The sequence below is a fragment of the Anarhichas minor genome, unplaced genomic scaffold (assembly GCF_050575085.1).
Source record: "Anarhichas minor isolate MPS153535 unplaced genomic scaffold, ASM5057508v1 ptg000136l, whole genome shotgun sequence".
Classification (NCBI taxonomy): Eukaryota; Metazoa; Chordata; class Actinopteri; order Perciformes; family Anarhichadidae; genus Anarhichas; species Anarhichas minor.
In genome coordinates, this window is record NW_027466582.1 from 3,868,741 (window position 1) to 3,895,830 (window position 27,090).

The window sequence follows — 27,090 nt, forward strand, 5'->3', positions numbered from 1 at the left end:
TTAAAGCGAGATCAATGAAGGTGCCTTTAGACAGCAGGGAACACAAAAAGACAAACATAAAAACAAAGCACATTTGCATGTACGCAGGCAAACCATATCTGGCGTGGACAGATATTGTTAGATTTAATGTCTTTGATGGACGGACACCTCCTCAGAGGTAAAACACAGGCCTGAGGCTCCATTGAGATTCTTGTTATTCATGCCAGTGCATATTGTTCACTGAGACAGAAACGGCCTCTAATCATGTTTCATCATTTGTTTTCCTCTTGGAGCTTTATTCTTCTTTGATTGAAATTATAATCAATAGTTCTGTTTTTTTGTTTTTCTGAGGTTTCTCCAAAAACGAAAGCCCTCCTTTGTCATGATTCAAGAACATGTGAGCGTGGTCATCTACTGTGTGAGGCAGGTAGCCCAGAGACAAATGGCAGCCATGGTATTTTTGAGTCGAGGAGGGCAGCTCATGGTCTATTAAAGACAGTCCTGGGTGGCATACTGAGATGACAGGAGATCCACAGAGAGGCTCCAATTTTAACTGCAGCTCAAATGACGACGACATAGAGTTGGTTTGAGAGTGATGTGCATTGATTTCTAACCCTCCGCAACCTCTGCTCTTTAATAATTGCTGAAGTGAGCGGCGTTATTGTCTCAGTCCTTTCTCCTCAGTGTGTCTGTAGGGGTCTTGGAAGTTAGAAACCAGCCAAAAGAGGATGAAGCCAATAGGGGGTAAAGTCAATGGGATGCAAACTGGACTCCAACATGGAATACATCCATTACTTAAACCCTCTCCCTGTCTCAACAACAACAAAAAAAAAACTTTCTCCATCCCCAATTCCCCCTCTTCTCACCCTCCAGCTTGATCTCTCTCCAGTCAGTGTGGCTAATCTTGGCTGACTGAGGGCCTGTAGGGAGAGAGAAGCTGGAGAGAAACGAAGGCGGAGGGAAAGACTGTTCATCCCCCGAAAAACTTTTCCACGAAGTCTGCAGGAGCAATGGCGTTCCCACGAGGCGGTTGTTCTCAACCTGGGCTCCCGGGAGGTGTGTCGGAGGGAAGGTGCGGCTGCTATATGTGTCCTGGTTTAGAAAGGTAGGCAATGAGAGCTACCACCACCCCCACATACACACCGGTGCCTATAGTGATGGAGAGGGCAGCGAGGAACAAAGCACGTCTGGAGGCGATGTTGGCCATTGGGAAGTCACCTTTGTTCACTGCCTTGGTGGTCTGGGAAGGAGAAAATGCAAGAGAAGAAGAATGTCAGACACAGTTTAGAGGGGGACCCTCAAGAGAAAGGGTGACCTATTTTTCAAAAGAACCATAATTACAGAAGTTGTCTATTATTTTGTGGTGGTCTGAGGGAAACATGCAACTGGTGGGGTGGGCCCATTGACCGAGCTGCTCAGCGTAACCCAGGAGAGCTCATCCTGCATGATGGGACTAAAAAATGGCAATTAGTGTGAAAATGTCAAGGACCGGAGGTTCTGGTCATATCGGCTGCTGGCTCTGAATCACAAATGACATCTGAGAAAAGCAGATTTATCATAATTTGACATTAAAGGGAGAACAAAAAAAAACTGACAAAGAACTGCAGAGATTATAATACAAAACATCTTTCACAGTCGGGCAAATCAATAACATGAAGAGTACATTTTGACAGTGCTGCTATTGTTTAGAATCTATTATGGAAGATCTTCATCAACAACGTATGCTAAAAGGTAAAAGATAAACATTGTTATTCTGAAAACAGGTCAGTAAAAAACAAGTTCTTTGTGCTCTTTTTTTTATAAGAAAACAACCCCCATCAGCATGACCTACTTACCAAGTATTTAAGGTTATAGTGCATTTTTACAACCCACTATAGGCACACACAGATCCTCTGTGGGTTGTTGTATTAACCACTCTGCTTAAATAACAGTCGTTTTACTCCGACAGACCGCAGTATAATAACAACTGAAATATGTGAGTGCAGAGTCGGGTGATGGTTCTCACTGAGTTCGTCACTACCACTGTCCCCTTTAACGTTGTATGTCGTTTTTTGAAACCATTGCCAGAACTATTGATCACAGCAGCTTTTGAAGTTCTCTATACGATATTAAGAGCATGGATATAGCAGCAAACAACTGTTTGCAAGGTAAAGATATGGTGAAGTAATCTACCTGATATAAGATGTAGTGGAGTAATCTACCTGATATAAGATGTAGTGGAGTAATCTATCTGAAATAAGATGTAGTGGAGTAATCTACCTGATATAAAATGTAGTGGAGTAATCTACCTGATATAAGATGTAGTGGAGTAATCTACCTGATATAAAATGTAGTGGAGTAATCTACCTGATATAAGATGTAGTGGAGTAATCTATCTGATATAAGATGTAGTGGAGTAATCTATCTGATATAAGATGTAGTGGAGTAATCTACCTGAAATAAGATGTAGTGGAGTAATCTACCTGATATAAGATGTAGTGGAGTAATCTACCTGATATAAGATGTAGTGGAGTAATCTATCTGATATAAGATGTAGTGGAGTAATCTATCTGATATAAAATGTAGTGGAGTAATCTACCTGAAATAAGATGTAGTGGAGTAATCTACCTGATATAAAATGTAGTGGAGTAATCTACCTGATATAAGATGTAGTGGAGTAATCTATCTGAAATAAGATGTAGTGAAGTAATCTACCTGATATAAGATGTAGTGGAGTAATCTACCTGATATAAGATGTAGTGGAGTAATCTACCTGATATAAGATGTAGTGGAGTAATCTACCTGATATAAGATGTAGTGGAGTAATCTACCTGATATAAGATGTAGTGGAGTAATCTATCTGATATAAGATGTAGTGGAGTAATCTATCTGATATAAGATGTAGTGGAGTAATCTACCTGAAATAAGATGTAGTGGAGTAATCTACCTGATATAAGATGTAGTGGAGTAATCTACCTGATATAAGATGTAGTGGAGTAATCTATCTGATATAAGATGTAGTGGAGTAATCTATCTGATATAAAATGTAGTGGAGTAATCTACCTGAAATAAGATGTAGTGGAGTAATCTACCTGATATAAAATGTAGTGGAGTAATCTACCTGATATAAGATGTAGTGGAGTAATCTACTTGATATAAGATGTAGTGGAGTAATCTACCTGAAATAAGATGTAGTGGAGTAATCTATCTGATATAAAATGTAGTGGAGTAATCTACCTGATATAAGATGTAGTGGAGTAATCTACCTGAAATAAGATGTAGTGGAGTAATCTACTTGATATAAGATGTAGTGGAGTAATCTACCTGAAATAAGATGTAGTGGAGTAATCTACCTGATATAAAATGTAGTGGAGTAATCTACTTGAAATAAGATGTAGTGGAGTAATCTACCTGATATAAGATGTAGTGGAGTAATCTACCTGATATAAGATGTAGTGGAGTAATCTACTTGATATAAGATGTAGTGGAGTAATCTACCTGATATAAGATGTAGTGGAGTAATCTACCTGATATAAGATGTAGTGGAGTAATCTACTTGATATAAGATGTAGTGGAGTAATCTACCTGATATAAAATGTAGTGGAGTAATCTACCTGATATAAGATGTAGTGGAGTAATCTACTTGATATAAGATGTAGTGGAGTAATCTACCTGATATAAGATGTAGTGGAGTAATCTACCTGATATAAGATGTAGTGGAGTAATCTACCTGATATAAGATGTAGTGGAGTAATCTACTTGATATAAGATGTAGTGGAGTAATCTACTTGATATAAGATGTAGTGGAGTAATCTACTTGATATAAGATGTAGTGGAGTAATCTACCTGATATAAAATGTAGTGGAGTAATCTACTTGATATAAGATGTAGTGGAGTAATCTACCTGATATAAGATGTAGTGGAGTAATCTATCTGATATAAGATGTAGTGGAGTAATCTATCTGATATAAAATGTAGTGGAGTAATCTACCTGATATAAAATGTAGTGGAGTAATCTACCTGATATAAAATGTAGTGGAGTAATCTATCTGATATAAGATGTAGTGGAGTAATCTACCTGATATAAAATGTAGTGGAGTAATCTATCTGATATAAGATGTAGTGGAGTAATCTACCTGAAATAAGATGTAGTGGAGTAATCTACCTGATATAAGATGTAGTGGAGTAATCTACCTGAAATAAGATGTAGTGGAGTAATCTACCTGATATAAGATGTAGTGGAGTAATCTACTTGAAATAAGATGTAGTGGAGTAATCTACCTGATATAAGATGTAGTGGAGTAATCTACCTGAAATAAGATGTAGTGGAGTAATCTACCTGATATAAGATGTAGTGGAGTAATCTACCTGATATAAAATGTAGTGGAGTAATCTACCTGATATAAAATGTAGTGGAGTAATCTACCTGAAATAAGATGTAGTGGAGTAATCTACTTGATATAAGATGTAGTGGAGTAATCTACCTGAAATAAGATGTAGTGGAGTAATCTACTTGAAATAAGATGTAGTGGAGTAATCTACCTGATATAAGATGTAGTGGAGTAATCTACTTGAAATAAGATGTAGTGGAGTAATCTACCTGAAATAAGATGTAGTGGAGTAATCTACCTGATATAAAATGTAGTGGAGTAATCTACCTGATATAAAATGTAGTGGAGTAATCTACCTGAAATAAGATGTAGTGGAGTAATCTACCTGATATAAGATGTAGTGGAGTAATCTACCTGAAATAAGATGTAGTGGAGTAATCTACCTGATATAAGATGTAGTGGAGTAATCTACTTGAAATAAGATGTAGTGGAGTAATCTACCTGAAATAAGATGTAGTGGAGTAATCTACCTGATATAAGATGTAGTGGAGTAATCTACCTGAAATAAGATGTAGTGGAGTAATCTACCTGATATAAGATGTAGTGGAGTAATCTACCTGATATAAGATGTAGTGGAGTAATCTACCTGAAATAAAATGTAGTGGAGTAATCTACCTGATATAAAATGTAGTGGAGTAATCTACCTGATATAAAATGTAGTGGAGTAATCTACCTGATATAAAATGTAGTGGAGTAATCTACCTGATATAAGATGTAGTGGAGTAATCTACCTGATATAAGATGTAGTGGAGTAATCTACCTGATATAAGATGTGGTGGAGTAATCTACCTGATATAAAATGTAGTGGAGTAATCTACCTGAAATAAAATGTAGTGGAGTAATCTACCTGAAATAAGATGTAGTGGAGTAATCTACCTGATATAAAATGTAGTGGAGTAATCTACCTGATATAAGATGTAGTGGAGTAATCTACCTGATATAAGATGTAGTGGAGTAATCTACCTGATATAAGATGTAGTGGAGTAATGAATATGCTCTCCCTCTGTGTGTGTTCTCTTCTCTGTGCTTTGTTTACGGGCTGCTCTGCCCTCATACGACAGTTACAGCTGATAACGTCTTCCCGACCAACAGCGTTGTCGCGGAAGCCTAGCCCCCCCTCCGGTTCCCCTCCAGGCTAACTGTTAGCACCGTTATCTACAAGCTGCCGCGTCAGCCGTCTCCATGTTGAGGGCCGTCTGGAGGCCGTATGCTCTGAATTTCGAATCTAGCAACTTTTAAATAATTTGGTACGTAACAACTTAAAGGTGCCCTGTAGTAGAGTTTTTCTTGTAAACATTATTTCTAATATTTAATACTATTAAGACCATTCGATAAAGCATCAAGTCCCTGTTAATGAGTGAGACAAAGTAACGAAGCAGACCTTTTGTATTAGCCAGATAGGACACATCAGCTATGTAGCTGCTGCTTAAAGGGTTCTTGCTGCTTGTGTTATTCCATACTGGATATGAGCACTTTGCTTGACGATACAACAATCAATAGTGGTTTCTCTTGTATATTCTGCCCATTGTTGATGTGTTTACACTGCTGCTGGTTCTGAGTATCTTCGAGCTGTCTTACTATTTGAATGAACTTGCTTGTCAGGAGGGAAATGGGAAGAAGAGAGTTGCTGTTTTCATTCTTATAGCTGAATAGAGTAGAAGTTTGAATTGTTACAGTGGCTTTTTTTGGGACTTTGTATTTCTATCTCCAGTGTCTTCCCCTCGACTGACTTCTGTTCTAGACCTATAACACAATACATTGGTCACACTATTGAGCTGAATATTTGCCAGAGCACTTTAAAATGTAGCGTGTGAGTGTGCAAAATGACCTTCATTACTAATGATAAAGGAGCTGATGTGTGTGGATGTGATAAAGCAGACGTCAGACCTCCAACTCTGAGGCCACGGTCATTTCTTACAAAAATCAGCTCCAAACATTTTGGAAGTGGAGCTCGACATAAAAGACAAGGTTACGTTTCTTGTTCACGGCTGAGGTTAAGAGGGATTGAGACTGCTAGTTGGACGCAGTCTGCTGTGATGATGCTTTTTGTATCTGGCAGTGGTGATGAATAGAAAAATAAACCCCAAAGCAAGGCTCTACACAAATCTAAATGTAATTTTGCTCACAAGCTCTCAGACTGTGGACAGAACTGGATCAAATGAGGTTTCTTTGCGGGATGCCTAACCTTACTCATCGTCACAGAGTGAGGACTTTGGAATCGAGCCGACTGCTTTTCCTCATTGAGAGGAGCCAGCTGGTTCAGGTACCTGACCCTGTTGCTCCTTTATTTTTAGCTGTGCTCTGCATGGCAAACTGAAGGGAGAGCCTGAGGTAAATAGAGAGACTAACAGTTAGTTAATCAGGAACACACAGCTCATACACAGGCTACATGTCAAGCAATTTTTTTTCTTCCAATTTCTATAAAGATGTTTTTTGTTTTCAATTTTTTTTATAAATATTTAATATTAACTGATGTCTTTTCATCCGTACATTGTACCTAGAATTATTGAAAAAGTACTGTATTATTCATAGCTTCTGCCCATTTGCACAACAGTCATGTAAACAGGAACAGAGCAGCTGCTCCAGACAGCGAACCAACGCCCATCCAGACTCTATTCCCCCCCCATTTGGCTCTGCATGCTGGATCTTTCTGTCTGTACTTTTCCGGCAAGTTAACTCAGTACGACGGATGCAAATTACAACTGACACAAAGTGTGATGTGGCCTGGGTTTTAATATTAAAATAATAACACAGAGATGGCACATTTCCCTGCAAAATACTGTAAAGCAAGGCAAATGCAGAAAGGACAGATACCTTTACCTGTAATGGCTACTTTGTTTATGTTTATGTTTGTTTTAGTGGAAACAGATCTTAACTGTAACGTTGCATGGAGACATTTATCAAAGATCAGATTTTTTTTCAGTGGACAAAAAAACAACGCAGCTTACACTGACAAACTGACTGGTTAGGCAACGCTGGCAACTCAACTGTCTGAATCTGTCTTGCACTGTGCTATAGCCACAATACACAATCCTCATGAAGCAGTCAGCGCTGCATCTCACAGTGTTTTTAAGCTCAGCAATGTATCGATAGAATAGTAAATAAATAATAAATGTAAAAAAAGATCCAATTTTCCATTTTCAGTGGTTGTTACATACTGAAAAACGCTACACATGGGGTCTTTCACCCTGCGCACCACACGTTTCATTAGTGCCAAGAAGGATTAGAAGACAATGCCTAATAGTCCAAGACAAAGACAGGCAGATGAGAGCCAGAGAGAAAGACTCTTGAAACAAAAGCCTGGAAAGGTCAGGAATAAAATCTTGAAAAGGGACAGAGCCTTTAGCTTCCATGTCAATACTGTAATTATTGAAACAAAAGCACAGTTAGGGAGGGAGGGGGGGGGGGGGGGGCCTTATGGGAAATTAGGTTGGAGTTTGCTTTCAGACGTTTTGATAATGTATTGCGACCCCACAGCAAGGTCTTTAGAAAGAGAGAATCCTAAAAAAAAGTCCAATGTGACACTGGACAGTTTAATTGTCTGCATCACTGGCAGCAAGCAGCGTTGAAGGGCACATGATACTGTCATTTCTCCACTAAAAGCATTTATTAATTAACTGCTTTATCATTCCACCTAACAAATAATTCAATTACAGCATGTTGTTGCTCTTGAGGGGCATGACTCTGAAACACTAAATATAACGATGCTATGATGTGGACAAGACAGATCAGTATAGAGGGTTGAACGTGTGTGTGCTTATGCTCTCTCCCCTGTCAGCATCAGATTTATATTATGTACATACAGTATGTCGTTGTGGGGATTTTTCCTTGAATCCCCTTGAGGGGAAAATGGTGAGAAGCATTGAGGCTTTATCTCCACAACCTTGACAAAGTGATTGAAATGCAGTGTCATAGTAGAGAAGATAACATCTAAGACTTAGCTGCATGTAGACTCACGTTGCGACGTGCTCTCGGAAGTCAATTCAGCCCCCTTAACAGGGTTTTCTTCCAAATAAACACCACACAAAGCCACAAATGTCTCTCTTCCTCCTTCTGTGTCTGTCTTTCCACCTCCACCGCACAGAAACGCGTACAGATACATAAACTGTTTAAAAAATAATTAGCTCGTCAATTTTCATCCATTATGATGACTTGTGTGTTGTAAAATAACTCTTATTAATATCGTGAAAGGAATCACGGCTCCAGCACAGATGTCTCTGAGCTGAGAGAAACATTCATCAGCATCTCTAAACAAAACACTCACCCTATTAGTGGCAATAATTGAAACTCAATTCTGCTTCTCAATCAAATGCTTAAAGCTAATTCCCCCCCTAGATTCATTATCAGTTGTTTGTGTGTGTGGGCGGTAAACGCTGCACCCTAAAATAGTAAAGCACTATTTGCCGTAAAGACGTTACACTGAATTAAAGCCGTAGTCTTTGGCAAAATAAGATATGAGCATATTCAAATCAGCATATGCATGCAGGTCTATTTTGTTTGCTGAGGCCCTCACTCAAACTCCTCTCCTTGGGAGGTCATGCAGCGGCTCTCTCTCTGTTTTCACCAGGTCTGACCTTCCATTGAGACAAAAACACTATTGATCTGCCGTCCACAGACTCTATTACAGCCGCTAAGCTGTTTGTTTGTAAATGCCCTCAGAGTAAGTGGCCAAGCTGATGTGTTATCAATTCTAAACTTTTCGTCTCGGCTCAATCTGCTGCCCTTGTCTAATCCCATAATGCATCTGCATGCACTGCCCTATGAAGGCAGAGAGTAATGCCCAAAACAGGGCAGTTGGGAAAGAAGCGTTTTTAGGCTAGTTCGCCAAAACAGTGCAGATAAGGTGTTCTACCTTAATCCTATATCATTGTCACAGACCTTGCATGCGCCCTGAGAAGATCCAGATATTGCACTTTGATTTTGTTGCCCGGTACAGATCCCTACTCTCTTCTCTCAGTACAGATGCTGCAGAGTTCACAAGTTCACTGTTAAAAACATACAATATCCTTGTGCTAAATCCTGCAGAATTTATTTAGTTTGGGGGGGGGGGGGGGGGGGGAGAGGGGCTCCCTGAACTATTAAATGAAATGAAGACCAGTGAAGTGGGTTATTAAGCTATAAAATGAAGCGATCCCAGACTCCCACTATATCTTTCCCTGACAGCTCTTCTGGACGCCACCTTCTAAAGGAGGGAGATTGGCAGAAAAGCCATCCATCCCTAAACACAGCCATCACTTCCCCATAATTACCCAGGAAGAATCAAATTAGCTGCTGACAAGATAATTCACTGACTGCCTTCATCTGCCTCGGACTACTCGCCCCCCTGCGGATAAGTCTGCTAAATACTTAAGCTTTTGATAAGAATTTATAGTCAAAGGCGGGACAATTTACTGAAAAGCTTCTCCGTCGGTAGTGTGTGCACAGTGTGTGTTTATATGTGCTTTTAAACATGCAGTGGGTGACGGCTGGCTGTTGATGGTGCACTTATAAGAAAGAGAATTGATTAGTGACAAGACAAGTAGCGATTCCCTCTGCTCTTTGTTTGACTGACACCTCATCATCGGAGGAGTTTCCCACATGAAAAAAGAGAGGGGAAGTCCAACTAGAGAGGGGAAGACAACTAGTATGTGCAGATTGCCGTTGTCAGCTTCAAAATGAACAGAGTTGCTTTGCCATACCGTGACAGGTCACACTCCAAAATCACACTGGCTGGTTCTCTTAGGAAGTAACTGTTGTCTCTACAGTTCATAATAATCTGGCTTTATCTCTCCATCAAAGTAAATATCTCTGTCAAGGCAATATTGTGTTGTCCATTACCCATTTAACATCCAAGCTGTGGATAAAATCTGATATTTTAGATGTAAAGTCGCCACAATTTGTGCATGAAAGCCAGAAAGATGTACAGTTCTCCAGAGAAGATCCAAAATAAAATACTTAGCACTTTTAGTGTGTTTTCATGTATTTCTTCCCACAAATACTGCTGCTTAAACGACAGCTCAAGCAAGGCGGTTCAATGTGTCTGAGTGCTCATCACCTGTAATTGCGTTCATGTTCAATCCTCTTGAAAACACCACTAGTTCAAAGGCTGTCTTAGTATTCTTATCACCTTTTTGGGAGTTTGCAAATAGAGGCTTGAAAGTGATTCATATGCTCTTCCGAAAGGTGTCTTTCAGCCCGTTTGCAGAGCATCAAGCAGCCATTACAGATTGGCCTTGATTTATTGATGGGTTGCCCAGTAAAAAATGGCCTTGCACTGGCAGTAAGAGTCTTTCTTTATGTGTGATAGGCCTTCATCTTTTGGTGATGAGTCATACTTGTAGTATGCGCATGTCTGCATACATGTCTACAAATTCATGAGAATGTGTGTTTGCGTGTGTGGGAGGATGCGCCTGCTTTATGTTAGACCTCGACAAACAAATGCAATATCATTCAGCAGCATGTGTGGCCCACCACAATTCTGGGGGCGTCTGCATTGCATGCATGTGTTTGAGTGTGTGTGTGCGCTTCTGTACTCACCCCCTGTGAGAAGTAAAACGCTGCGATCCCCAAAGGCCAGAAACAGCAGAGCATGGAGAAGATGGCCAGGCCCAGGTGGTCTCGTGGAGGGACCACTATGAAGTTGTCCTCGCTCTCGCTGTCACTGGAGCAGTCCGTCTGCAGAGAACAACTCAGGTCAAAACACACATCCGGTTTGTGTCCTGAACGTGAACAAATGTTCCAATTCATGAGCGATGATGTAGAAGTGAACACACAGGCGGGTCTGGCTACCTCTGACAAAGGAAGTAGTTTGACGTTTTGGGGAATAGAAGAGACGATCGGTACCTTGATTTCTTACTCATTAATCCCTCACTAATCGCCAGCAGCCGGTTAGCTTAATTTAGTTTAGCATAAAGACTGGAAACCAAGGGGAAACTGCTGGCCTTCCTTTGTTTAAAGGTAATGAAATCTGCCCATCAGATTGTTTAAAGCGCACTAATTAAAGGGACACTTCACCCCAACATCAATAATACATACTTTCCCCCTTACCTGTAGTACTATTTATCAATCTAGATTGTTTTGAGTTGCCTAGTTTTGGAGATATTTGGTAAAGTTGTGTTTTTACCCCCGTAAAAATGCAACTTTTTATATTTACACTCCAGTGTTTGTATGGATTAAATGAACAAGATACATTGTGTTGATTACTGAGCTTTAGAAGTGCTGGTAGTCTGATTTTGTTACCATTGGGTAGTGTTAGTCTAGCTGCTTTCTTTTGTTTCCAGTCAGATAACTAGCTACTGGCTGAAGCTTCATAATGTTAGCATACAAACACTGATCTCAATCTTCTCATCAAGCGCTTGACAAGCGACTTTCCAAAATGTCAAACTATTAATTTCGGGCAAACCCTTCATAATTATTTGCAACTTCAGAAAAGACCCCCATCCTAGATACATATAGTTTGGTGGTTTTTATTCTTCCCTCATGTCATATCTTGTAATTAATATTTGCAGCACCGCTTTAGGTCAATCAGAATCAGCTAACAAAAGCTGTAGCATCCTCTGTCAACATGGTCAGTGCATCCATTTTCCTGTGAAGTTAAAAAATGGTTTGATCATTGGTCAAGTTGATGTGAAGACAGACATGTGGACTGAGGCCGATTTCCTTGAACAAGATGAAAGGAAAAGTTTTTCTCTATCTGTGTACAGGTAGCGGGGATGTTTGAGTCGACTGAGAGGAGAAATAATCTGCACTCACTGATAAAGAAAAAAGCAATTTTGTGTAATGGGAAACAAAACATAGACGAGTCACTGCATGCCGGATCATTTCGTTCCCCGTAATGTCACAGCTCGTATTCATGGACTTTTTGTGATGGCCCATTAGTTTCTCATTAGTTTTGAGATATGCAGATTCTTACATTTTGGCATCCAAACAACAGATGGCATTAAAAAAAAAAGAAGCTACGGTTGATACGGTTGAAGGTACACTTCATTTTAAATATGAAATAGTTATGAATCAAACACACCTCCTCCCTAAAGCTTTATGAAACTATTTCACGCTCCATGCAACGTTCCTCACATGAAACTGAAATGCCTTCAGCAAAAGAGAATTGACACTCGTACATGTGCATACTGTTTCGGGGTTCTCAGTCGTGAACCGCGGCTAAAAAAAGATCAGGGTGTATTACAAATTTCAAAGTTTGTTTTTCATGACCACATTTGGCCAAATAACCTTTAAGGTACATATAAGGTGTATTTTCCCTCACAACAAAGGCAAGACTAAGAATGGAGATTTATTTTCCAGGGTGCCTGTAATGAAAAGAAATTGCAGATTGAGGCCGCGGTTTCTATACAAGCCATTAAGCCGCATCCTTCACACATCATCCTGTTTGAAGGATGATCCAGCATGAGGGTGGAACATGAGAAAGAAATGAAAGAAATCAAGGCTAACGATATACTGTTGTATCACAGAAAATGAGTTCAATATGAAGCTGAATATTTCATCATATCCGACGGGGAACATTTGGCAAAACATGGGGACATTATCAAAAGTCCAATCATCACATTTAAGATGGGAATCTGACAAAAGAAAATGCCCGTCCTTCATTTCCATTGAGCAATCTGACATCTTATTTTTGTCAGTATTTTCATTAGGTTTACAACTCTCAATCCCTTCATGTGTTTTTGTGGTTGTTGTGTACCTAATGAGTTTGGATTTCAAACACAAAGATGACAGTGTCTGCTCCTCGACCATATAATCAATGTCTTACCAAAGCCAAGCAAACCTGCAGCCTGCCCTGGTGTGTGCTGGCCTCGGGCCTGGACTCGGAATGCTCACGTCAATGTTGGACCAGTTGTTGTTTTTGTCTAGTCTGTCTAGTTTAGTTTGCTCTAAAATACATTTAGCCTAACTGGCACTAGGCTTGTGTCTCCATTGTACTTCTGCATTTTCAAACTTCTCTGCATTAAATGAATGCTATAAAATCCACTTTTTGGTAACGCATTATAAAAATACTGACAATATAAACATACTTAAAATGCGTCATAATCTCCTTATAGAACTGTATGCTGATAGTGAGGAGCACATAGTAATTTATAATGGCTTTAAAACAAAGGCAGCAGGACTTGCTGAATTTTGGGTATTACTTGTATATTGTTAAATGTAAAGCTGCAAGTTAGGGAAACCACTACGGGGGGGGGGCAGCTTAATACAAAAGTTCACTTTTTGAGCCTGAATAATTTGATTGAACTAGAGCAATGCTTTGAAAAACATGTAATTATGTTGTGTACAGTGTGAGAGTTATTTTTCAGTAAGCAAGAGTGCAGTGTTATGGTGTTTACGTTGTATTAAAAGTTAAATTACTCTGGGTGACAGTGTTGGGAATTAATGTGCTTTGAGGGGTGAAAACATTTTCAATTAGTTTTAATAACATGTGGCACTTATAGTCATGTTGCCTGATTGATGGTGGGGATTACTGGATGGGTGGTTAAAATGTGTGGGCGCGCTCTCTAATTTAATCCAAAAAATAGGCATCCTAGAGGACAAAACAAGTATAATAAACTCCAAAAATGAATGTGCAAGCGAAAACTTTCTAATCCGTCTCTGCAGCCTCAGACAATGCCCCTCTGTGTTGTCAAGCTGAGAAGCTTATAAATCTGTTAAAAGCTGTGAACACAGACGCCTGCCGAGAGGATCGATATATTTTCATTCTCTTCATAATGCAATGCGGAGGCAAAAAAAAGAGGCAAAAAAAAGGTCATAACACACGAGCATTATGCAGCCCACATTCTGCATATTGTCATTCTGCATTCATGGCCTTAAGCAAGCGCTGTAGCACAATCTCTCCAGAGCGAGCCCTGCCCTGCTCTGTGCCTCAGAGCCTATACTGACAATATCTGCGCAGCCTTCTGGCTGTTTGGAGAATGAAACCATACATCATCTAGGGATACTAGCTGTTTGGTTAGCTTAGGCTATCAGGGAACAGGGAGAGAGAAGCGGAGGAAGTGAGGCAAGCGAGCGAACAATGAGGTCGGCTGGAGTCGGTGCAGACCAGCGGGCAGAGCTGCATGTACATCGCCAGGAAGCTACATGCAGACCTGTCTGGATGGACAGGAAGGTCATGAATCATGAAACCTTCAAATGGTTGCAGGGGAGCCACAGCAGATGAAAACCACCAATCCCTCTACAAAGCTGTCTCATGGAACATTAAGTATGTATGATTACACTCAAGAACCTGTGCAAACCAGTAGTCACAGGTCAGACTGACAGGCTTTGAATTTACAGAGAAGCTGTTTGATTTAAAGTAAACAGAATTTTGTTTACCAATCTCCTGCGCGTTGACAGTCGGCATCCCATTTACCGGAATGTCCTAATGACTCTGCATGCTGGTGCTGCTCGCTGCTCAGCTATGTCTTGCGGGGCATAAACCCTGTCAACATGTGGCAACAGGCTGACAGGTAATGAAGAACTAATGGATGGTTTCACCACTCAGCCATGACAGCATAAGCAAGAGGAGGGCTCGTGTAATTTATTTGTCGTCAAATTGCCTCCACAACATACAGGAAATGTGCCCCTGTCCACCTTTTCTGTTTACCCCCTGCTCTCCATTCTGCCTGGAGATTTGTCTTTGTACCTTTATTCTTTTGTCCTGATGTCAAGTGAATGTGCCGTACCTTACCTCCTGTATGACAGGCAGGTAATCATATGAAGATGGCGTGAGGTTGAGCATGAATTTGAATGTTTCTTGGGATTGAGCCACTCCACTGCGTAAAAAGCGTCTCACAGCATGTCACCTCTATTTGATTTTATTTATATTTGCGATGAGCTAACATGTTTACGAATTCAAACTAAGCACGGCAAGAGTGTTCATGATATACTCATGACAGTGAAATAGATAAATAAATAGCTTCTTTGTGCACAGTGCACATATTGTGACTGCAAATAGACCCAGTGAATCTGGCTGGAGCGCTGCAACAGCACTGTTATACTATTTGCTACCACATATTTAGGCTATTTTAGTAAAAGAACCCTGTCACTATTATTTTTACATTACAATTACATTACAATTAAAAATAATAATAATTGTGATATATCCAAATTAAACAGTTTTCTTTCTGTGAGTTTCTTTGATATACTTTTGAAAGCAGATTTATGCTGTGGGAGCTGACTCCTTAAATTAGATGCCACGGCCTCTATTGGGAAAAACATGGATATATAATTTCCCCTTGCCGTCCTATGCAATAACAACATAATCAGTGAGTCAATTACAACTGTACAATTAAAAAAAAAACATCTTTTGGATCAGAGCAATGCAGCTAGCTTGTCTGAATGTATAAGAGGAAAATGCACACCACAAACACAAATTACTGAACACATGGAATCAAATTAAAGCACCCACAGGAATTAATATTGTCCTTTCAACCATTTCATGAAGCAAAAACAAGTGTTTGAGATTACATAAATTAATCGCTGTACTGTGCAGCCACACAAAGGTAGAGGTCTGGATGCTGAGAGAAACTACTTCACAACCAAAGGGAATTCAATTACTTGGCTGAATGCATAAGCAAAGTTAATGAGCGAATGCCATTAAAGATGCAATACGGCACAAAAAATGACATTTTAAGTACATTTACTATCCTGATAGAGGAGACATATTCACTGGGAAATCACAAAAACTAAGCCCAAAGTCATCTCATGGCTGCAACGGTGTCCTATGTCCATTAGAAAAACACGCCTTTTAAAAAGGGAGCAGGCGCACATCATTAGGATCTGTGCCCTTTTTAATAGTCCCTTCTCATTTAATTAAATTTCTAGAAAAGATGGTGCATGCTCGCTTTGCATAAGTGTCATCTGCAGGTCATCTGGCCTCCCTGTCTGTCGAGACGCAGTTCTAGCCAAGACAATATTCAGTCGCCCCCTGTGCATCCTAAAGCAGCATCAGTGCAATGTGTATGTTGCGCTGATGCTGCATTAGGATGTACCGCGGGTACTGTATCTGTACCCACGATCCAGCGATGCAGATGGTCATGTTAAGTTATTCCGGTGTAGGAGCCCAACCCCTGGTTGTGACTAGGGTTTTGTGTTAAGGGTTTGTAATTTATAAGGCAGTGTGATTGAGTGCCACCAAAGGGGGGCGGCTGGTAAAAAGAAATACAAGCTTTACCGTGCGCTTAATAAGAACCCTGTGATTTACACAGTGCCTGGACTCAGCAGCCCTATGAGGCCCACCTCACTCAGGAACCTCAGAGGGACACTCTGTCACAGAGTGTGCGATCACAATGATAAAAGCCTCGTCATGATGCAGTCCTCTCAAACATGTATTGCAGTCGTCGGGGGGAGATGTGCTACCTGTGGTGAATTAATGAACACAATATTTGTTATTTCTCTCTCTCCGTTGCCCCGTGGCTTCCTGTTGACAGGTGTGCAATTTAGGAGGGTTGTAATGAGGCTACAACATGGGAACACCACTCATCACGCTTGGTATTCTCTTCGTGTTCTGCAAACAAGTTGAAATGCACAAGCAAAACTGTGTTGTGATGAAATCAGGGATTAAATCTGGCAAAAATAACAAGTAGTTCTTGTCCTATGAAACTAGAATGCCTCTTGTATATTCCATGTTTATTTAGAAAGAGTTGATTGGGCGCCCTTATGGCCAATAGGGGTTTAAGGTGCCAATTGTCTGTCCAGGGAGCTTCCTCGCATGTCCCTCCCCACCTCGCTCTACCCTTATTTCCTATCACCTCTCTACTGTGTATCTCTTATAAAAGCATAAAATGCCCCAGAGACAAACAAAAAAGGCTTTAAAACATTTTTTTTGTAGATAAAAATAAGGGTTAAGCTCTTATAACCCACAGTCCACACATCAATAGTGTTTAATCAAGCAGGAGCACATTGTGTACAAATGAAAGAAACTCACACATCACCCAAAAGCTGCAGATGGGACTGGATTAAACAATCTAAATATCAGCTTTAAGACTGTATTTCCAAACAACAAACACCAGATCCAAAGATTTTAGCTACAGTAGAACGACAACCTTATGTCGAGTTAAATGTCACTCTGACTGAGTTTAAAGCATTGGAGTGAAGCAGCTAGCGTCTATAATTAAGACGGCAATCGATTAGCATGTGCATATAGCCATTTAATAGGCTGTATTATATATTCACACCCAATGAGAAGGTGACCTACCAGAGTAATGGAGAGAGTGGCTATAATGCTAAAAAGCAATGTATTGTAACAGCTGACTGATTATACATACATCTCAAAAAAAGCCTCATCTCCCCTAAGTTTCTTTTTGAATAAAACAATGTTATTACCATGATGTTTTAGAGTATGTTGAGAAAAGAGGGATGAGATATGCTCAGATTGCAGACTTTCTTAAATGCGTTGTAAACACTTCATTACTGGGTACCCTAATGACTGCGGATGCAGGTGTTCACTTGATGTAGTTATGTGAACAGGTGTGATAATGGATGTATTAATAGTGAAACGGGGCCCAGCTTTTTGTGCTGCTAACTCCCACTCACTCTGGGAAAGTTATAGACAGGAGACAACCAATCAACCTGCACCAATCACTATAATTGCAACACAAATCACCCTCACCAGCTTCCCACCTGGGAACATTGCCAACTGTGGTCCATGGTTAAAGAACTGCTGCCGGCATTTAATCCAAAGTCTCTGCGTTGGTGTGTGATCGCTTTTTCCCCAACACCATTGTGTTGGACATACTGAATGTAGTGTACTAAATTGTCTGTCTCTGGTTGAATTTGGTCCTTAAACTGTCAGATACTCCTGTGCACCTTTATGGATCATATCTTAAATGATGTTTCAAAACAGTGAAAAACAGTGTTTTCGAGTATTCAAGGTCTAAGGGAGGGAGTGATCGATGATGGTCATTCAAATGTCATTAACGATATATGCAGCGTAAGCTTTCATCATTTCCCTCTGCACAATGCCCCAGCATATCAAGTGTAACTAAACAACGTTGAACAGCATCTAACGTTTTCTTCAATGATTATTTCTTCACTTTTCTGAATAGTTTTCATCATCATTCTCAACAATCAGAGACATCAAGTGCAGAAAAGAGTCAAGGTTTGAATCGCTCTAGCTCTTTTTTATTTCTTTGTAAGTTGATTTGACTAGTACCCTATGTGAAAAGGCAGGCGCAGACAGAGAGAGACATTCAAACAATGTTATTAAACTTGTGTCTCTTATCTTGCACCAAGCAGAAATGGAAAGGTAGAGAATAATATGTCATTTTGTCTGGAATTTTCACAACAATTTAACGTCTAAGATTTGCTTGAACAAAAGAAAAAGTTTGAGATGCCTGGCTGGATAGTTGACTATTCAGCTAATATAACTATAGAATAAAACAACAACAAGTGCATGTGAAATGTTGGGATTCTATATGGTAACCACTTGGATTTTAATTTTGAGTTAGTTTTAATCACCCAATATAAAACCTTATATTTATGATTTATGGGATCTGGAAATAAGAATAAGGGACCTATTTCTTCTTGGTACGTTAAAAGGTAATTCAGCAATAAAGTTACATTCTCTGACATGTCACAATTTCCTTTACCTTTCTGGAGCGACAATGTGCACCTTATGATTTCTGTAGCTCAGAGAGACGCACCAAACCCCGGGATGAATATCCCCGGTTAGCAGAGGTGAGCAAGCTTTAAAATCCAACGGGCAGACTCACTTACCGCTGAATTGAAATGATCCAAAAGATCGGTTTGTCATTTACTGCGAAATGAGAAATGGGATACCTCTGAAAGATTGTATGACACAGGCTCATATTGGGTGCTGGACCCTTCAGGAAAGGAACAATGTGTGTGCACTGAACCGCAGCATGACTACTTTGTAGATTTAATGAAGGCGAAAGCTCATGTCCCCTCAGATTTAGTGAGAACGGATAACCCCTCTAATCAAACCTGGTCTGATTTAAAAGGCTGCACAGGTGAGGCAGAGGGCAGTTGGAGATATAATTATTTTAAAACTGATCTATATATTTGATTCCACGCCCATGAAGCATTAGCACTCCAATGCCTGCGGCGAAAAAAAAAAGGGTTTAATCAGAAAAGCTCAGCAGCGGCCATTTTTATTGAAATGTTGCAGAGTGGCACGAATACCACACGTTCAAATTATTATGTGAATATGAAATGGACTGATGAATGCAAATTTCAATCACTGGAGATGGTGTAACAGATGGCAGACAAAAATAAATGGCGAGTCTTATCCCCAGCTCAAGTGCGATTTTTGTTTATGCAGGGGGAAATACATGTTTCCATTTTAATGGACCGAATACATGACTTGAAGATCAAAGCATTGTCCTAGTATTTATTCCGCTATAGCCATTACATGTATTTCCATTCATTAGTTACCTCTAAGTAAAATAGTTTAAATTGTCGGTGGCGGAGTCCGTCATTCCAGTAATCCAGAGAACGGAATATCTGGTTATTTTCAAGAGGAAGCATATTCAGGTATACATCCAGTAGACTATTTGAGGGGGGACAGAATGACTGCTCAACGCTTACCTTGCATGGCAGCTGGATTCTCGCGATGTTCTAGCTCACGCGAGAATCGCCGCATCACATAACACATGCGAAATCCATCTTTTCAGACTTCAAGTAATGCTCATGTGTCTGGTAAGCCAGAGCACTGACCAATTAGTGTCAATAGCGCTTGACAACAATGGTGGCTCCTGAAGAGATTAGCGTAGATGCTGCAATAGCATCATTTGTATCAGACTTGGAGAGCAGCTCTTTATTGCTAGAAGAGCAAAGAATGACATTGAAGGCTTTTTCACTCTTCTCCCAGCTGGCTCCGTCAAGAGTTTGATTGACAGGTGGTTTATCCAATCACCTGCCAAGTATTTTCAGAAAATGCTTGCCCTTTTCCAAACCGTTTCCAATGACGGCTTCTCAGATGGTTCTGTGTAACAAACCATCTGGTGGATCAGATTAGCTCAAGGCCTAAATCAAGCCTACATGATTGATAAACATGTCATTTCAAAAGGGAAATTTGTATTATAGAGAGGAATTCAGCATTACCATCCGGTGACCAAAGGTGTCGCCAAATCAACAAGAACTGAAATCTTAAGGATTATAATTTTAAAAGGAGTAGTTACAAACAAAGAAAATGTATGATATTCAAAAATGTGTGGTCTGCAAACCCAGACACTACTGAGGATACAGTTCAGCATTGGAATCCCATTAAGATCGAGGTAGATTGATTCCTGCTGGTTCATTAACTCCAGTCAGCTTCTCAATCTGCATGTACCAGCACTATTCACAGGGCTGAGTGGTTTAAACTGAGGACTTGTTCAGCCATCTCTGGAACTATACTCTGCTGTTAGATATACCAACTTTACCAGGTGTGTCCACATATAGAGTAGAAGAGCTACTACCTGACCCGCAGGTCCACACTGGCGAGCCTCCGGGCTTATAATGGTTGAGCAAGGAGCAACAGTAAGCTTTCTCCCTTCAGCCAGGACCGTCACTGCATCTCACAATGTCAGATCAATTTTAAAAATGTCGTTGGATCTTGCAAAAAGATCTCTTTTGACACTTGACACTTTTAACAAGACCTCAGTTCTTTCACCTCCTACTCTCCATGATCATTAGTTGCATATAGCAATACACACAATTTAGTTGTCATTTTTCTGATTCTACAGTCGGACATTAAAATGAGTAGAGCGTAAAGCAGCAATCTGTCCACGGCTCACAAATGCTACCTTTTAACTGTCAGTAATTTGGACGCTGCGGCACTGACATAGATCGAATCATTGTTTCATGCTTGAGCTATAAATACAGATTTGCTTCTCTTGTGTCATGCTGTTTTGGCATTACATTTTTTCTTTCTTCTTTTTAGGACATGATCTTATACGTGCCAGGGAGCAATGCGACTAAGAGGGAGGCGGAGACAGAGGGGGGTCCGCTTGGCAGACCTCCAGTGCTCATTGTGCACTTGTTAAGGCTGGAGCTGATAAAAGGAGACAGATTAGGTTGTCTGGGTTTTCCCGACACAGAGGCCTCTAACATGGAAGGACTTTACCTCTGTTGTTAGGCTTGTCGGCCTCTGAAGGCAAAATTCTCTTGGCTTCAATCTTCTACACGGAGGGCAGAGTGCACGACTGCGACCTTGCAGTTGTGAGCGATCCAGCGCCTTGCCTGAGGGCACTTCAGCAGGGCCACTGCTTATCATCATTGGCCCTCTGTTTGTTAGACTTTCTGCTTAATAACTGCAATGCTGTTTTCCAATATTCCGCTCAAACAGAATACATGCAAGTTAATGAAAAAGGAGGAAGTGAAAGTGGTGTTGCCTGAAACACGTCTCTTACTGTATGATTGAAAAGGTAATAAAGGGAATTGTTATGTGTTATGTAAGGCAAAAATAGGTTCTTCACAAAGGGAATACATTTGTTGAAAGACTTTCAGTGAATCTTACAGAGGATTGATAATTGGATGTTTTTGGTGTTGGGATAAAAGGTTTTCCGTGTGCAGCTAGTACTGAACTGCAAAGTGAGAAGGAGAGGTTCAAATCATAGGAGGATTGCACATTTCTCAAGTGATACCATTAAAAATATCCCTGTTGTTTCTTATCATGCACCTTCAAGTTTGAAAACAAAGACAAATTTAAATCTCCTTGATGAAATTTGTCTACTTTACTAATCCCCACCCCCCCGGGGCTATCTGTAATGTGCTTTGATAATTGGAGAATTGCTGTGTTTAATAAAGCCATTTAAAAATAAATTCCTTTATTTCACCGCAGTAGTTTCCCCCTTTTTATTTTTTTTCGCGATGAGTTCTGAAAACAGCAAGCGTTTAATATCTGCAAGTTACAGAGAAAGCAGAACATCTTGCACCGCCTTGAGTTAAGGACCTTCAATGAATTAATGAGGATTTAAAGCTTATTATTTGACACAGTTTCCCGTATTGGTGTGCGACACCTGGTGAGCAGTGGCATTCCTCCGTAGCGGTCTGTACTTCATATAATCTTCTGATACTTCCTGACACCAAGTCTTCCTCCAATTCTTAGCGTGGTTGACAATAATAACTCTGATCGCCACAATCCTTCTAATATGGCAGGTTGCATTATGGAACTGTGTGTGTGCTGCTGTATCGACCTGTGAGGGACGTGGGTTTTTTTGCTGTATGAAAAGTTTGCTAATCTCAAAGAAAGCTACAGGTAAATCAGCTTTCAGGCATTGACACTATTTTCATCTCATCTTGAAGAGTGCTGACGAAAACCTTTCAGATAACATGTTGTATGCATTTGAAATGGCTGTATCGCTCCACATTGCAGGATTGGGATGATTAATGATTGGACCCAAACTCTTGTTTTGAGCTGAATCAGGCAAAAGCCATCACACCCCACTGATTCCTTTATTAAATCAATATGACTCACTAAGGATGAGTTGCATAGAAAGAGAAACGGACAAGATAGAGGGGGATTTAAAAACTTTGAAAGACGCAGTCGGCATGTGGAGTGTGAAAAAGAAGCAGCGGTTAAATCCCTGAAAGATGTCCCTACAGGCCTGGTCACACCGAAAAGTGTTACAGCTAAATTTAGTGATCAATCTCACACAGATTATTTAAAAGGCGATACATATTTGTAGCGAAGGACATATTGATTTGCAGCATCTTAAAGATGTACTTTTACTACCATCATTCCAATAATAGCAGCAAATGCTGCCCTCTAATATCATTGCTCTCGAGCTGTCAGTGCCTTATAATGTTGTACCAAGACACTTGCTGTCACACTGTAACCTTAATAAAAAAGAACAAACATGAGAAATCCTGCTGTGCAACAACCATCTTTTCCTAAAAAAACAGAGCTTCTTAAAAATCCTCCATCCACTGATTTAGACACAAAATCGCTGTAAAACTACGAAGAACTGAACAGTTTATATTATACCAGACAACTGCCTGAATATAAAGGCATCATGTTCCATCCCTTTGTCACATTCACAACCTTCTTCAAGCCTCCTCTACCTAAATCTATTTTCTTCTTCGTACCTCCCTCGTGAAGAGGAAAAGAGATTGGATTCTTTTTCAGCTCAGTTGTGCTTCAGAGTTTTTAAGTGAAGGTTTTTACGAGATAAATTCACTATTCTGCATCTAAAACGCTGCACACGGACGACCATGGTGAATGTACGCCGGTATTTGTTAATAGTTGGAATAACACAACTCGATTAAAGATTAAACTCAACACACACATTCTCACAAATACAAATGAACACCAACATCACACTTTTACTAACGGATGCAAATTCAATTAAATCAAACTGTTCAAAACTTCAGCAAGAATAATTAATTACACAGTGAAGAAAAATTGCATGTGAACTTTGACACCTTAAAAAATGCAACGATTTTAAGTGTTTTGATTCATTTCATACAGATGTTTCATTTCACCATTTAATTCATAACCAATAGATTTGCGTAATGAAAGAAGTTGTTGTTTTTCCTTATTATGTATTTCCATTTGTTCTCTGAACAATATCCTCACTGTTACATAACAGAAACATGAGACTCTGTTGGATAATGTCAATAGGTTTATGTTATGGCCAACAGTTTTATTAATTTTAACTTTGTTTCTTCGGACGGATCTAAATACTACAATACCCACGAGCCTCGGTCACCGCTGCCAGGGAGAAGTGAAGTGATTCGAGCTGTAGATTGTGATTTTACTCCCTAAACTAGCTTCCAATGATGAAATGTACCCCGGGAGTCATAATTCATGTCTACTTTGAGACTTTTGTATTATTTTTTATATAGGCTTGTACCTATCTTTTTTTTCTAATCAAAGAAAAAATATATTTTATAATGTAGTTTTGAATCTTTTTGATGATTTAATCAGGAGAGATGCATGCCCATCCAAGGTGTAAAAGTGCCCGAAATGTGAGTCACATATCCTTGTCTAAATGTGCCTTTTTACATTACGGTAGCAAGGGCTCCCTAAATAGTTCCTTTCAAATTTGTAACTCTATTACAACTTAAGTTTCAGTCCTGTTTAATTGAAGCATTTAGAGTGTTCAGACTAAATAAAATGCATCAAAATGAATTCAAACCTTCACATTTAGCTGACACCTGATGGGACTTGAATCAAAAGAAATGTACCTTTTGTTGTGCTGTGGATCAATGATTTCACATGCGGGTCCTTTTTCTGTTTGTGTATCACGCTCGATCGTGTGGGCAACGTCAAGCTGTTCTGCTGAACACTCGTGGCAGTAATGTGCAAAGGCAGCGAAGAGCAACAGTGCAAACGACAGTGGCAAACATGTATGGAAATATAACTTTAAATAGTCAGAAAATCTTCATTTATCTTTATTAATGCATCCGACATGTTTGTTAGAGCTCGAGGATTCAATCAATGCGCTTGTAAACAGAACCTTTGTTTGCTTACAAGAAAACTCCACGGGGCACCTTCAGGCTAATTAATATTATTACCAAACAAACCTACAACATTATACATTTACTCTCAATGTGTGAGGTACATCTTGTGGTACATAATAAGTCCCACTGTGAATTTTCCTCCTTGCATCTCGACACTGGCTGAGGGGAAAGATTATGCTTTTCTAACAATGTGTTTGTTCATTTGTGAACAGGGCACGTGTGGAGATATATGAACGATATGGTAATGTGTGGACTTAACCTTTAAATGGCCAAGAGGAGCCTCCAGTTGGTGCATTAGTGCGTACAACATGTGCATTTTATCTGCATCCAGCTACGTTTACTAGTGAAAGAGAGCAACGGAAGGAACATTATCGCATCAGATAATGCATTTATTTGGCATATAAAAAATGTATTTGGGCTATTTGCTCTTTGCATTAACATTGTATTTCTTTCTCTAAGTGAAGTTAGCGAAGAACCATGTTTTCTTTTTTTTATTCATGATGTGAAATGCACTGTCTCTCTGCAGAGCCCCCGCACTATATGTACCCATGTTACGTTGCATTTCAGCAGCTACATGTTTATCACAGCGATCCAGGTTAATTCTAGCAGACCCGCGGGTGTGTGGCAGTCGGTTCATTGGGACACTTGCAGGACACTGGTTGTACTCAACACCCTATTCCGCCAGTCCAATCCCCTAAATCCTTTAGAGTGCTTTGTGCTAGTGGCCACGCCAGTAGAGTGAAAACTACTGTAATGCTGAAGTACTGTAGCTTCTAATATCCCTGGGTGAGGCCAGCATGGGTGAATTTTACTAGAGTTGGGAATTGAGGCCAAGGTCAGTGGATCAAATGGGATTTGTGGTTAGTAAAATGTCAGTCTGATCCAGGCGTCGAGCCCAATCATGTGATGATACAAGTGTGCTAATACCACAGGGATTACAAGCATGCTCGCTCTGTCTCTCAATTAACACAAACACACTGCAGGCGCTCGGACACCTGGATGGACGGATACGTCGGCCTGATATGGAACGTTAAGGTCACAGAAATCTCTCACTGACCCCTAGAGAAATGATCCTCAACTGCCATCAAGTATCTTATTAAACTAAAACAACATTCTGTATGTCTTTGATGGTCCGTACATTGCTTTGGATGATGGCACAAGCACAAAACTCAAGGCTAAGTGCTACATACTTCACATTTTCATTTTAAATGGCCTCATTTGAAAATGAATATCTCAAAAACTTTCTATTCACAGCAACAACAAAAAAAAAACCATTCTGGTCAAATGGTTGGATTCTCTCATTATTCCACTCATGCATTTCTTCTCTTACCTCGTACTCCACGTACTCCTCCTCCTCAACGTCATAGGAAACGGTTTGGATCTTGACGTGTTCGCCGTCCTCCAGCAGCTTCGCCTGGGGATCCTCGGTGGCAGGCGTGTCCGCCCCCGCCGCGTTGGACTCCTCCTTTGCTTTCTTCTCCGTGAACGTGGTCTCGCAGCACTCGCTTTTGTATTCCTTAGCCTTGATGCTGCCGCTGTCCTCCTTATACAGGATGAAGTTGGGCCTGTAGAACGCCTCTACCGCCAGGTGCAGCGAGGTGGCGTCCAAAAGCTGCTGAGATTTTATCTTCCCGTTGGTATTGTAACTACCTCCGCTCACTACGTTGCCGTTATTCACCTTTCCTCCTCCTCCTCCTCCTCCTCCCTCGCCTCCTCCTCCAGCAAAGTAATTAATAATGTTTTCCTGGTACTGGTTGTTCGGGAAGTCGCCCCCATAACCGTTGACCATGTGCTTACTGTTTTTGTCCAACAACGGGTTCTGGAGCTCACTGAGATTCTCCATAGCAACAGCTGGTTAAAGGGTGAGCGGGAGGAGCTTCTCGGTGATGTTAGCTCTCGCTAGGGGGAAGTAAAGTGGCAGGTAAAAGAAGACAGGGTGTGCTCCTCAATGGCGTGCCTTGATGTCAGTAAAGAAGTTAATGGCATTCAGGATTCAGCACTCACAGATCTAGAGAGGACACACACAGAGACGGGGAGATTTTTTTTAGATTCAATTTAAAAACAACAACCAGAAGGATGATTTTGTTTGACATCTACCAGCAGGTCACAGTTTGCCAAACACTTGCTCGCATTAGATCAAAGTTCAGCTGTCGTTCCCGAGGCAGCAACAACTATTACAGCGTCCCGCCTGTCAAGAGCTGCACCCTGCAGAGGATTCAATTTAGTTTAATTTGCTTCCTTACTCTACAACCATAAAGGCACAGACTCACACCTATACACCACGGGGCACAGCAGCAATACATCAAAGCGTTGCCATCTATTACAATATAGTTTCATTATTATTGCTCATTAGGTGCCATCAAGGTGTCAT

The 27,090-nt window shown here is 40.3% G+C and overlaps 1 protein-coding gene across 1 annotated transcript; it reads right to left on the reverse strand.

Annotated features, from left to right (window-relative positions):
* Nucleotides 1-1,060: 1,060 nt before the first annotated feature.
* Nucleotides 1,061-26,562, reverse strand: syndig1l (synapse differentiation inducing 1-like). Its single transcript, XM_076084546.1, has 3 exons — nt 26,050-26,562; nt 10,866-11,003; nt 1,061-1,219 (listed from the first exon to the last, which is right to left on the reverse strand). The coding sequence occupies exons 1-3, from the start codon at nt 26,560-26,562 to the stop codon at nt 1,061-1,063; spliced, it is 810 nt and encodes a 269-aa protein (XP_075940661.1).
* Nucleotides 26,563-27,090: the final 528 nt, after the last annotated feature.

Excerpts from the sequence above, each read along its gene's own strand:
- syndig1l (XM_076084546.1), bottom strand. The coding sequence starts at position 26,562 with ATGGAGAATCTCAGTGAGCTCCAGAACCCGTTGTTGGACAAAAACAGT. Across the intron at positions 11,004-26,049 it reads AGGAGTACGTGGAGTACGAG|ACGGACTGCTCCAGTGACAG; the intron begins GTAAGAGAAGAA and ends TGTTCTCTGCAG. Across the intron at positions 1,220-10,865 it reads CGTTTTACTTCTCACAGGGG|ACCACCAAGGCAGTGAACAA; the intron begins GTGAGTACAGAA and ends TCTCCTTCCCAG.